The sequence below is a fragment of the Dasypus novemcinctus genome, chromosome 1 (assembly GCF_030445035.2).
Source record: "Dasypus novemcinctus isolate mDasNov1 chromosome 1, mDasNov1.1.hap2, whole genome shotgun sequence".
NCBI classification, from domain to species: domain Eukaryota; kingdom Metazoa; phylum Chordata; class Mammalia; order Cingulata; family Dasypodidae; genus Dasypus; species Dasypus novemcinctus.
In genome coordinates, this window is record NC_080673.1 from 12,991,506 (window position 1) to 13,003,547 (window position 12,042).

At 37.7% G+C, this 12,042-nt stretch overlaps 1 protein-coding gene across 3 annotated transcripts in view; it reads left to right on the forward strand.

Moving 5' to 3' along the window:
* Positions 1 to 12,042, forward strand: part of ASB5 (ankyrin repeat and SOCS box containing 5) — a 59,083-nt gene that overhangs the window by 7,885 nt on the left and 39,156 nt on the right. The window contains exon 1 of one of the 3 annotated variants that reach the window (XM_023590673.3): positions 2,646 to 3,020. The exons of the other annotated variants lie outside the window; for them this stretch is intronic. Coding sequence (XP_023446441.1) covers positions 2,933 to 3,020 — 88 coding nt within the window. The 5' untranslated portion in view covers positions 2,646 to 2,932. Of the gene's footprint in view, positions 1 to 2,645; positions 3,021 to 12,042 lie in introns of those variants that run through there. 3 annotated transcript variants of the gene reach the window in all.

Below are 12,042 nucleotides of genomic sequence, written 5' to 3' on the forward strand. Positions count from 1 at the left end.
GAATGACAGGAGTTGTAAGGTGTTTCCCAGTGTAATACTGAATATTAAGCAATACAGAGAACAAATCTGGATTGGGGGAATTTGTTAACTCTGGATTGGAGTCATATTTAACATGACTCCAAGGGCCAAAAGAAGCCATGAACTACTAATATTCCAAAGACACTTCAAGAGGCAGTCCCTTTTCATCTGTTAAGAGCAATATTTTTAAGGTCTGTCTTAGGCTCTAAAGAAAGTTCAGCAGTTTAACCTACAAATAAACAGGACCTGCCCTAAGCACATTTTTTAAAGCATTCCTAATAACAAGATATTGAGGATACGGGATACAAAAAGGTAAACTATATTGTTCCCACCCTTAAGAAGTTTACGGTCTAATTGAGGAGATGGGCTATATACATAAAAATTATTTTCCAGATTACTAAGTACCAAATGAATCTAAAAAATGGAAGAGTCACTTTAGGCTTTGGATTTTCAGAGATATCTTCACAGAGGAGTCAGATCTTGAGTTGACCCAGAAATGAGCAGAGGCATGTATAAAGGGGTGCACACAGAATTTTTGGAAACAATAGATTTGGCTGGAGTGGAGGGTTCATGTAGTGGAAAAATGATAACAAATTGGACTCAGATATGAAAGAATTTGAATGTATTTTGAAGATAAAAGGAGTCAGTGAGAGCTTTTGCTGTGAGTTATGGTAGGAAAAAGAGAAATATATGTATATAACTATACACACATATACATATATATATAAATATATACACATATTACACACATACCCATAAGCATATACATATATACATACATAATCATAACTTAAGGTAGATTTATAGAGTAGTAATCTTTGGAATTGGACAATGGAGAGGGTTGAAGTAGGGAGACCAGTTAGTTACCTGCATAAATAGCTGACGTCCTTGACTCTTTGGTGGTGTATAGAGAGAAAAGGAAAGAACAAAAAGTAAAGAAGAAGAAAGGATGAATCTGATGATACCTTTAAATAGCACTGGCAGAGGGGAATAGATGTGGCTTAATGGTTGAGCACCTGCTTCCCACATGTCAGTCCCAGTGCCTCCTAAAAACAAACAAGCAAACAAATGAAAAAACCAACTCAGGGGAGGTGATGTGGCTCAGTGGTTGAGTGCCAGCTTCCCACATACAAGGTCCTGACTCACTCCTCGGCTCCAATACCATAAAAAATTTAAAAATTAAAAATAAATTAAGTAAAATAAAATAAAAAAAATAAAGCATTGGCAGAAATAGTATATGTTACCTCCGGCTCCCAGAATTAGATATTAACATTTCTAAAGGAAAACATGTCAGTCAGAAGATGGATTGATTAGCTGCAGAGGCCAAGTCTGCAGTTCCCAACCAAGGCCACCTCCAGGATATGGACTATCTTAGTGAGTCTGGGATTCATCCATCTGTCTACAGTGGGAATATCAAGTTAAATCAGGAACTAAGCTCTGAATTCTAGTATTGACAATTTTATTTATTTAGCATATTACCTTGGTTCCACTTTTTCATCACCAAGTAACCTTCCATTGGCTATTTGGCCCCCCATCTAGATTTGCCCACAGAAAGAGGAAGTGCTGACTTGCTGGAAGCAGAGTTTTCATCCATCTGACATCCATGGCTCTCACTGAAAGTTAATATATTTGCATCTTGATTATCAGTCTTCAGTATTTTGTGCTCTGTGAGTTTTAAGTCCACCTGTGCAAGGTGAACTTGCTCCATTTTTGCCCATAGGTCCAGTTTCTGGACCTGCAAGGCCACGGATAATGTCTCTCAGGCATCCTTTCACGTTTGAAACTTGATGTGGAATCATCTCTCTCATCTGATAGAGTATTTGTGCTCATTTTTCATAAATTTGACTTTAGGCTTGTTGTTTGGTATGCAATTTTTTGGGTCAAGTCCATTTGTTGATGCTTGAAGTAGGATACAGTGTAAATGTGCCATCTCAAGTCAAATGGCAAGAGTACTTGTCATTTTGGAGAAGAGTGTAACCTGGGTAGGAAAAACATCTGGTAATTGATGTGATGGGAGAGGGGATCTGCCACTTTGCTGAGTAAAGTCCATCCCAGTTTTATTTATTTTTCAAATTTTTCTTGTTGGAAAAAGTTTTTAATCAATTATATACATAATTAATTTGACCAAAATGAAAAAATATATATTTTGTAAATGTGGCACGGGTGACAGAACTCTACTTTTTGTAGAGGACCTTAATCTGAATAAAGTCATGAGTTTTTCAGTAAATCTCTGCTGAGTTTTCTGGCAATTTCCCTGGGGGATGGGTTAGACAGACAGAGGGTCTTCGAGTGTGTCCATGATTTCATTCATCTTATTACTGGAATTGCCATCACAGCCCGCAGGGGCCTCATGGGTACATCATCAAAAGACCACCCGCCTCCCAGGCATGTGTCGCCCTCCTCCTGCACGGAGTAGTGGAACTTCAAGACTGCCTCCTCCTAGAAAAATTCTTCCTCTGCATTTGCAAACATTAGCTCATCTTTCTTTCGGTGGCTCCGTTTCTTTTTGGAATTGTGTTTTCCTGCTTCCACAAATGTCTGACTAATCATAAGGTAGAAGCAACACTTCCCCCATGGCTTGTTCTTTCTGTGTGCTTCAGCCAGTTCTTCCTGAAGTTGCAGGGCGATCTGCAGAGCGACGTGAATGGCTCTTTCCCGTAGCAGCACGCCCCCAGGCTCCGCGGTGTCACTGAAAAGCTTGCCCGCCGTTCAGCCATGTTCTCTTCACAGTTCTTCTCACAGAAGCTTGGCATCAACTCATTTGTTCAGCGCACTGGGTCCCCTTTCGCTCAGTTAAATTGAAAAGACTTATGAAACAAATATCGCCTCTTCTTCAACTTCCACATCGTCATCGCTGTCTTCTGAAACATCTTTGCTTAATCACACTCCCAGTGCGGCTCGGCCGTATTAAGACATGTTACCTTCTGCAGTATTCACAGCAGCCTTTAGGAAGAGCTGGTGCCGTGATTTTCTTAATTCCATCAATCGTTATCTGAGATGGGGTAAGCTTCAAATTCAATATTCACTTCCTCGTCAACAGCCGCGTCGTCTTCATCGTCTTCGTCACTGTCGTCGTCATCTTCGTCCTCATCCTCGATTTCCTCTCTCTCTCCTTCCTCCTCAATTGGGGAGGCCGCGGTCCCGCTCCCCGCGGCGCGCCTCCCCGCCCTGGCCGCCATGTTGCCGCTCCCCACACTGCGCCTGCGCGTGGCCTCCATTCCAGGTTTGAAAGCAAATGAGGCGCTTCATAGTAGATGGCTGTGCTGGCAGCAGGGATATTTATTACACATGTTTCTGAGGAGCATGTGTTGTTGTTTTTCTTTTTGCTGCTGTGTTGGCTATGCACCAACTTAGTTATGCTAGCAACATTTCTCACAAGCTAAGCAATGAAAAATTACGGGACGCAAATCTGTAGGATGACTTCTTTGATGCCGTTCACTTTAGAAAGGCGTAAAAATAATACGGAAGGTGTGATGGTTTTGAGCACATTTCTATATTTAGGTGGAACAACTCTATATAAGAATAAATTTTTAATCAATAGAGTGGCTCTTCTATGATAAAATACATGAAAATACTACCAACATCTTTTTTAAAAGAGGATTTACTTTTGCCCAAACTCTACTGTAATATTTCAGAAAGGCTAGCAATCTTTTTGGGAAGATATTATTATAATTCTGTGGATTAAAAGTGGAATCCAAGAACAAAGTTCCAAGTTTAGAAATGACTTTGTTCAATTCTAATGTATTAATATCATTCTTCTTCCTCTATATTTGAATAACTATTGATGTTTGGAATCAAAGAACTTGAAATAGCTGACGATGACTTGGGGAACCAGTTATCCTAGAATTTTCTGATACCTTTTTTGTTTTTCTGTTCCTTGCTTTTGTCATTCAGTTATTTACTTGTGCATGTGTTACTTAGGGTTATAATGTATCTTCTTTGTCAAAGGCACTGTGCTGGGTATTAAGGAAAACTATGTAATCAAACTAAAGTCCCTTTCCTAAAGGTGTGGATAGTCTAATGAGAAACAGATAACCAAGTAATTAAAAAACATAAGTGCTATTTTACAGGACTGAACAAAATGTACAGAATACAGAGAGGGAGTATAGCGCAAGAATAGTTCTGCCTGGGATATGTCAATTAAACAAAAGTTGTACTCACAACACGCATCTGCTTTCCTATCATCATGCATGTATCCTTTTTCATAATGCTCAAAAATCCCCCACTTCCCCACTTTCACCCCTTACATTTTCACTTCTCCACCTGTTATTTCTACCTCATATATCTTATAGTTAAATCTTTACCTTAGGGCTGAGAGTTTCGTTTTTAAAAATTATTTTTAGAAAATAAAGAAATGTGCTTATTGCTTATTCGCTAAGCTTTCTGAGACATTTTAAGTATTCTGGTGAAAAAATATCAAAGTGAATTCTGATAAGTGATATCGATATGGGCAACTCTTTAAAATTTTTATATAATAAAGACAGTTAAAGAATGAAAACTAGGACTTGATCTTCCACCTTCCAGTTCACTGTCTCTTTTAGAAAATGGTTATTGAATTTTTCTTATTCATTGATATAACTGATTATTTTAAATTTAAGTAAGTGCAATAAGTGCTTGGGTATCTACTCTATTCCTGGCATGGTGTTCAGTGATACAAGTATGCATACTTTTATGTATTTACAACAGATAGTATACAACTTGCTTAACTAGAAAATTATAAAAAGGTGCTGAATTGAAAACACATTCTACGGTTAATGCTTTCTATTGAAGTCAAGAAGAGATTGAAGGTAGCTGAAAGTATCAGGCAATTAATAGATATGGGGAACTTATTATAGGACTTTAAAGATAAAATGTATCTGGTTAGATTGAAATGGAGACAAAACTAAGCTGACTATAAAGAAAAATTTAGAATGTGGAATCAAACCTTGTGATTAGCGATATCAGCAACAAGCCTGGTTCATCTGGGGCAAAAATTGAAGTTCATGTAAGATAAGGATACATAGGTGGGTGGGTGGTGCCAACGGGAGAAATAAAGACACATCTTCTCAAACCATATACCCAAATGTACCTACTTCTATTAAGAGCTTTCTGCACCTTTGCTGGATTCCGCATGTTAAAAAATAATTATTAGTTAAGGATAGAAATAAATACCACCATATTTTAAAAATAAAATCCTTGCTGTAATAATCTAATTGTATCGGGACTTCACATTTCATGAACTGCATCTCAGAGAAAATAAAATACCTCCAAAACACTGGCTGACCCAGCAGTGCACATCCTCAGAGAGACAGTAGGGCAGTTTTATGGATCCCTATTACCATTGTAGAACATTAAGCCCATTTTCTGCAGTGGAATGAAGAGAGGAAAGACTTTTTCCAACAACAGATGATCCATCTCAATGATTAAAAGCAGGAGGAGTATTTGGAATGCCTCTTCCCCCTAAGCCACCCCCAAATCGTTTAATAGTTGTTTTTTTTTTAAATGAGTTTACCTGCATAGTGCACAAGTCATCCATTCTTTCCAGACTTCCCTCAGCAATGCCACAGCAGACCATTTTTAGACTGGAAATGCAGAAAGAATGTCAGGCCAGGGAGAGGCGGAGGCTTAAAGAGCCTGTTAAATTGTTAGTGCTGAAAGAAGCTTCCAGGTGGTCTGGGATTAAAGAAATCCACTCTGCGAAATGTAGGTTGATGGCAAACATATATTAGACTGTGATTTTTTCCCCCCTTAATCTTATAAGTCCCCCTTGGAAACGAGGGAACGGCATTTAGAAAACCTGCCCTGTAAGTAGATTTAGAAAACCTGTCCTTTAAGCAGAAGAAGCTTAGGGGCTGAGCTACTAGCAAGGTGTGAGGGGACGAGATTGCCGTGGGCCCCATCCTCACTCAATAGAGCAAATCTGCTTTCACAGCTCTTCAAGAGGCAGGCTTTAAGAGATATGCTTCTTTAAAGAAAGGGTTAAATAGTGTTTAAACACTACACTGCCCCAGTTTATTTAAAATATTAGTTGTTTCATGCATCTTTACAGACACTAACCACCATATAAAATGAGTTAGATCTTACTATCCTTTCAACATTCTTTCCTAAGACTAGAAGAACAGTAAACATTTTGGGCATGTCAGGAATGCCGAGGACTTTTTGAAATGGCACAAAGGTGTCCTCTCTCCACCAGGACTGCAAAAATTTCCATGTCATCACTGCCTACCAAGTAAAACAGAATCATCTGAAATACATATACTGTTTCCAGAAGGATTATACTCTTAAACTATGGGCAGAGTAGAAACAAATGGAAATTTAATACAGAAATGTCATTCATGTTGTTGAATAGATGCACTAGCTCACCTCACCTTTCAAAAATGGAAATGATAATGTTAAGGCCCACCCATTAAAAATCTGCTCTTTATCATCTTAATGCTGCAGGATTTCTTTGTAGTTGGTTGAATCAGGTAAGGCTGCCAAAGAGCTAAAGGAAGCCATCTTTCTAAAGAGATCTCAGCACACAAAAACAGCAGTTAAATAATGACCATTTAAGAAATGGTGACTGTGAGTGACTCAGCTCCTCAGTGACAGAGAAACATTTCTTTGGTTAACCACTAAGGAGATTTCTGAATCACTTCTGTTTTCCAAACTCTACTTCATTCCCTGGTGAATTGGGAAAAAGAAAAAGTGACAATTCCTTCAGATTTTGGATCCACAGAATCCCAGATCTATTGACTCTTAGAAAAAATGAATCCTTCTTCATAGTAACTTTCAAAGAACTGAAAGAAAAGAAACTGAATGAAAATTTGAGAATTCCTCTTTCTTCCCATCCCCTGTTTTTATGATGAAATTGCCCACCTAGTAAAATCTAGTACAGTAGCTAAATTTTATGGCTTATTACTGTTACTTAAAGAAAAGAACAAAACAGGTCTGGCTTGTGTTGGAAAGAATATATCCTAGAAAGTGAATATTAGGTCCTAAAACAATAACTACATTTCCAATTGGCATAACTTTCCAAGAATGTGAACATTTAAATAAGTTTGATACTTAAGAGCCACTGAAACTAATGATAATATTAAAACATTTTATTTAAGAAAGTTAATTGAATTCAATGATTTTATACTCGTTTAAAATTTAATTTTTTAGCAAGCACACACAATTTACCACAAATCTCCTTCCATAGTACTACAATGAATGTTTTGATTACTGAAAAAAATAGGATTTTTGGAAAGGACAAATTATTTAACTGCAATGAAGAAAAATAGGCTTGTAATTAACCTGAGGCTCATGAGTCAAATATGATTCTGGCTGAATCCTCAAATAGAGAATGACTTGAGTAGAAAAGATGATATAGAAAGTAGATGGGTCATGACTGCTGTTATTTTGGAGAAAGAAATGATAATTTCCTAGGCAAAAACATCACTTAATCTTTGAAACAACTGCCAAAACCATGGAGCAAAAACAATGCCTTGGATATTGAAGAAACTCAGCAAATATTTGCTGCGTGACCAAGTAGGAGTTATAATTTATTGTCTGCATCACTTACAGTGTCTGGCATATAATTAACACTATAAATGCTAGCTCTTTATAGTATGCTTTTAAAACAGTCAAAAATAGTCAAGAACTGCCCATGATTTAATAACACAGAGAAGCACCAGCCAGAAATGATAATAAATTGTGTTTACCAAACAAATGGCTACAAGCACATCATGGAACTAAGACCTATCTATTAATCCTAAGCACATGTTCCCCTCAAGCACCATGTTAGCTCTTTAGGTACACTGTTTCAGAACTCTACGTGGTTGGTTTTATTTACATGTAAATTTACCAATAATAAACCAAAAGGTCAGAAAGGTTCAGTAAATTGTTAAACTTTTTCAGTCAGTAATTGACAGAACCCAGGGCCCACTGGCACCTAAGCTTGACCTTGTAACCTGTTGCCTCTTCTATATGGTTTGTCATACATAGTAAGGGCCCATAATGTCTCTGTGACACCCAGTAATTTGCCTACTGGCACTTTCCACAGAGAAGATAAATTATTAGAGAGTTTTAGCTATTTCATTTTATAGCCAAATTTAGCAATTTAAGGTATATTTTCAAGTTTTCCAAAATTACAAGCAAAAACAAGCAGTTTATTTTATCCAGGGAGACTCAAGATATCCTTGTCATTTGGATATCTCTGATAGGCTCCATGAAAGGAGAAAGCGGCGCAGAGAATTCAGACCTGGACAGAATGTCATGGTGGGAGGCTACCGAAGCTGGGAGTTTTCAAATTACTTGCAGGGATTTCTTCTGAGATCTCACTCTGCCAAAGAAAACCTTTTTGACAGAAATGCATTCCTGGACAAATTTGTTCATGGCTGGACTGTAGAAAAACCTGGGTTTCTCTGCAGGAGTGCCATGATTAATTTTGAATCTGAAAAGCTTCAGGTGCCAGCAGTTCAGGACTCCTCTGCTACTGAATGTATACAGTAAATCTCTTCCTGTTATTTTAAAGTCTGTGCCATAGAAAGGCACAGACAGCTGCTTAACCTCCAACATATCAAAGCACCGGCCAGACCATTCCTCTGCCAGACCATCCTTCTTAAAAGCCTCTCGCCTTTTGCTTTTCTTTCCTTTTAATCTCTGTCAGGTGAAAGGAGAAGACAAAATGACAGTGGCAACAATAGCAGTAAAGAGATGAGTCAAGTAGTTCAAAGATTTGGCTCTTTATTTTCTATGCCCCTCTTCTGCCCTCTGGTCTCTCCAGGAAGTAGCTATAACATAGTTTTTCACTAGATATGTCTTACAAAATGTTTTTTTTTCACGTGGGAATAGAAAAATGAATCATTTTATTTTCTAATAAGATTATGTCTGGAAATAAGGGTGCAGAATTATTTCACAGAAACATTGAAAAACCTAAACATCTGAACCATATTTTAAATTACCTGGGGCTCTAGGTAGAGGTTTGCAAAAGTAGCCACCCAAGGGCTACGGCTTCCAGAAACCCTTGCTCTTTTATCAAGCCACTGCACGAGCTACACCTCTTTTAGAAAATAAATCACAGATAATGATGTTTGTTTTTTGTTTTCAGAATCAGACCATTAAACTGTAAATATTATAATTAGGGAACAAAGCAATAGGACGGTAGCGATGTTAATTGCATGAACTGAAGGGGCTTTAGCTTTCCTCATAGTGTGAATCTAAACCTCAGTCAAGTAAAACACCATGTTTGACTATTGAAAGTTTAGCAGGAATCTGATGGAGGACAATGAACTTTCTCAAAATAGAAATAAATTGTGAAAGAACATTGCCTTATAGTGATATTGATGCGGGCTATGGGTGGGGGCTGTTCATCTCTTCGTAGATCACCTGAGCTGTATGTGCCCTGAGCTGTACGTTTGGGACAGTGAGACCTGCAGCCCTGCCCTTGGTAACTATGACAACAACTCCAGTCCCGGAGAAACAGTTTAGCAATGCAAACTCTATGAACTTTAAGTATTCAGGGAAAATGCAAACCGAATGTGCAAAAAGCTTATCTAGAATGTATGAAGTGCATGCTAAAAGCTTACCTAGGATATGGAAGATATATGCTAATTCAAGCCTATTGAGCACTGAAACAAAGAACCATTTGGCCCTTCCTCTGTATAAAAGGAACCCAGAAATCTTGTTTGGGGCTCAGGTTTTGGAATGAGAAGCTCTGAACCAGACCAGTTGTAAATAAATCTTTTTCCTTCCTGAAATTATTCCTGAGTCCTGGCCTTTCTATATGCAAATAATTGAACCTCTCTTGACTTCTACAACAATATTACAAAGTGGACAGTAACCCAGCAGTGTATGACAACCCCTGGAATTTTCAAAAGTGGCTTAGTCTAGTCTAGTCTTGAATAGACTGTTAAGAAATAAAGGTGATGATGCAATTTTGACCATTTGTCCTCTGAGATGGTAGAATACCAGTTCCATGTGGTAATACCAGAATTGTCATATTCTAACAGAAATGTTATTTTTTCAAAATAGCTAAAGCCTATGTGCTTTTAAAATTATGGTTTGATATACTCGAGCTACGTTTGCAACCTAAAAAACATCAAATATATTTTCTAAAATATATGCATATTTGTGCCTTGTAAGGTGAGTATAAACAGCTTTTAATAAATTACCTAATTTTTGTCTTATCATGTAAACTTGTTGCTTAAAGGAATATGTTTGGAAACAAGCAATCTATTTGATAAATGTCAAGTTTTCATATAATGCAATTCTCTAAATTGAGCATATCTATTTGTTGCTTTTCCAATAAATGTTATGTGGCTAATATTGTAGGAGGAAGAGAATATGAGAAATGGAAAAACATGAATATCCTCTTCAAAGTAAAGTGAATCCCTTGTTTTCTAAACTGTCCGTAACATGATTTAATGGGTGTTGTTAGTGAGTCCCTTTTGATTTCTCTATTCCCATGTTTTGAATTCACTTGACCTCCCCACACATTCTAATGCTAATAGTTTATATTTTTATTGCATTTCACAAACTCTTTCCACATATGCTATTCCTTTGCATCCTCATATCTGCTCTATACCTAAGTAGATGGTATTGTACTTTTTTAGCAGAGAAGGACATGGAGACTTAAAAATCTGTATAGATACTTACTCAAGATTATTGCTCTAATTAGAAGAAAGCCAGAGTATAAAGGCCTGGTCTTCTGATATTGCCTCTAATATCAGCGCTCTGCTCATTTGCAGGATTTTGTGTCTTTGATATAGATATTATGAAACAAGCAGTGTCCTTTACCAAGAGTTAATCTCTCTGTCAGATGCAGCCTATCTTTCAGGATCTTTGTAGCAATCCTGACTAGACACAGCATTGCTTAATTCTTTCTGTGCTGTTTTCTCCCCTTTCACACGCTATCCTAAACAAATTCAACCTTGACTCCACCATCAAGTTGGTATCGTTACTAATTCATAAGCCCCTAGAAGACAGGGACACATTCAATCTCAAAGCTTAGCAAAATGCCTAGCATATAGCAGATAATTATTCAAGGGAGTGGGGAAAAAAGAAGGAGAAGAGCGAGGGAGAAAGCAAGGGAATTCAAACTTAAATGAGTGCGTGGATTTTTATCACCAGCTTCAATCCTGGACTATGCCTATTCTAATTGTGACAGGGCCCCTCCTGGACCCAGGTACACTGAACAGATGGGGAATGACTCTGGGACTCAATTCTCAAAGGAAAAAGGAAGACAGAAAAATCAGTGCTGTCTCAGATTAAATCTATAAGCAATGTCCTCTACTCCCTCTTCTTTATCAGATTTGTTGTCCCTTTCCCATGATTCCCTTTAACCTCATAAAACTGGCATTTATTCTCCCTCCCCCAAATAAACGGAACAATACAAAACCATTTAAATGTTTCTTTTTAACTAGAATCAGTTAATGGTTGTTAAAATGAATTTGAATATCTTCTTCATGTAATGTTAACTCAAAGATTGCTTGCTTTTCATGATGAATGATACTTGTTCACCTTTTGATAGCATATTGAGCTCGTACGTTTTATTCCTAATATTTTAAATTTTCTGAGACGATCTTTAAATATTGTTTCTTCTTTGCTCATGTAAAATTGAGAGCTTGCTATGGTACTGAAACTGAATGTAGCAAACAGAAAACACCACAAACACCATTTATCAGCTCCTTAGCTGGCAAGAGATAGCCCTCTTTTTCTCACAAGGTATGACAAGAAAGGATATGGCTAATGTTGGATTTAGAATCAATATTTGAAAACAGTATCTCTGACTTGAGTTTTTTGCCCTTCAAGTCACTCTGCATATTAATCCCGTGCCCTGAATTCTTCAGTATCTGTATTAGGTAGCAAAATCTTGCTTTTGCCTAGGCACATAACTGGCTTATTCATGCACAGGAGGCTAGAGGCTACAGTGGGAGGAATGTTCTGTCTCCAGTGTTAGGAGCTCACGTTTCCTATAGTCAAAGCAACAAAAGGGAGAGAGAGCAGCAGCCCCCAGTGTGCGTTAGCCTCTGGATCAGATGTGGCTGGGCAAGGGCAGAGTGCCTGCGGGATCAGGGCTCA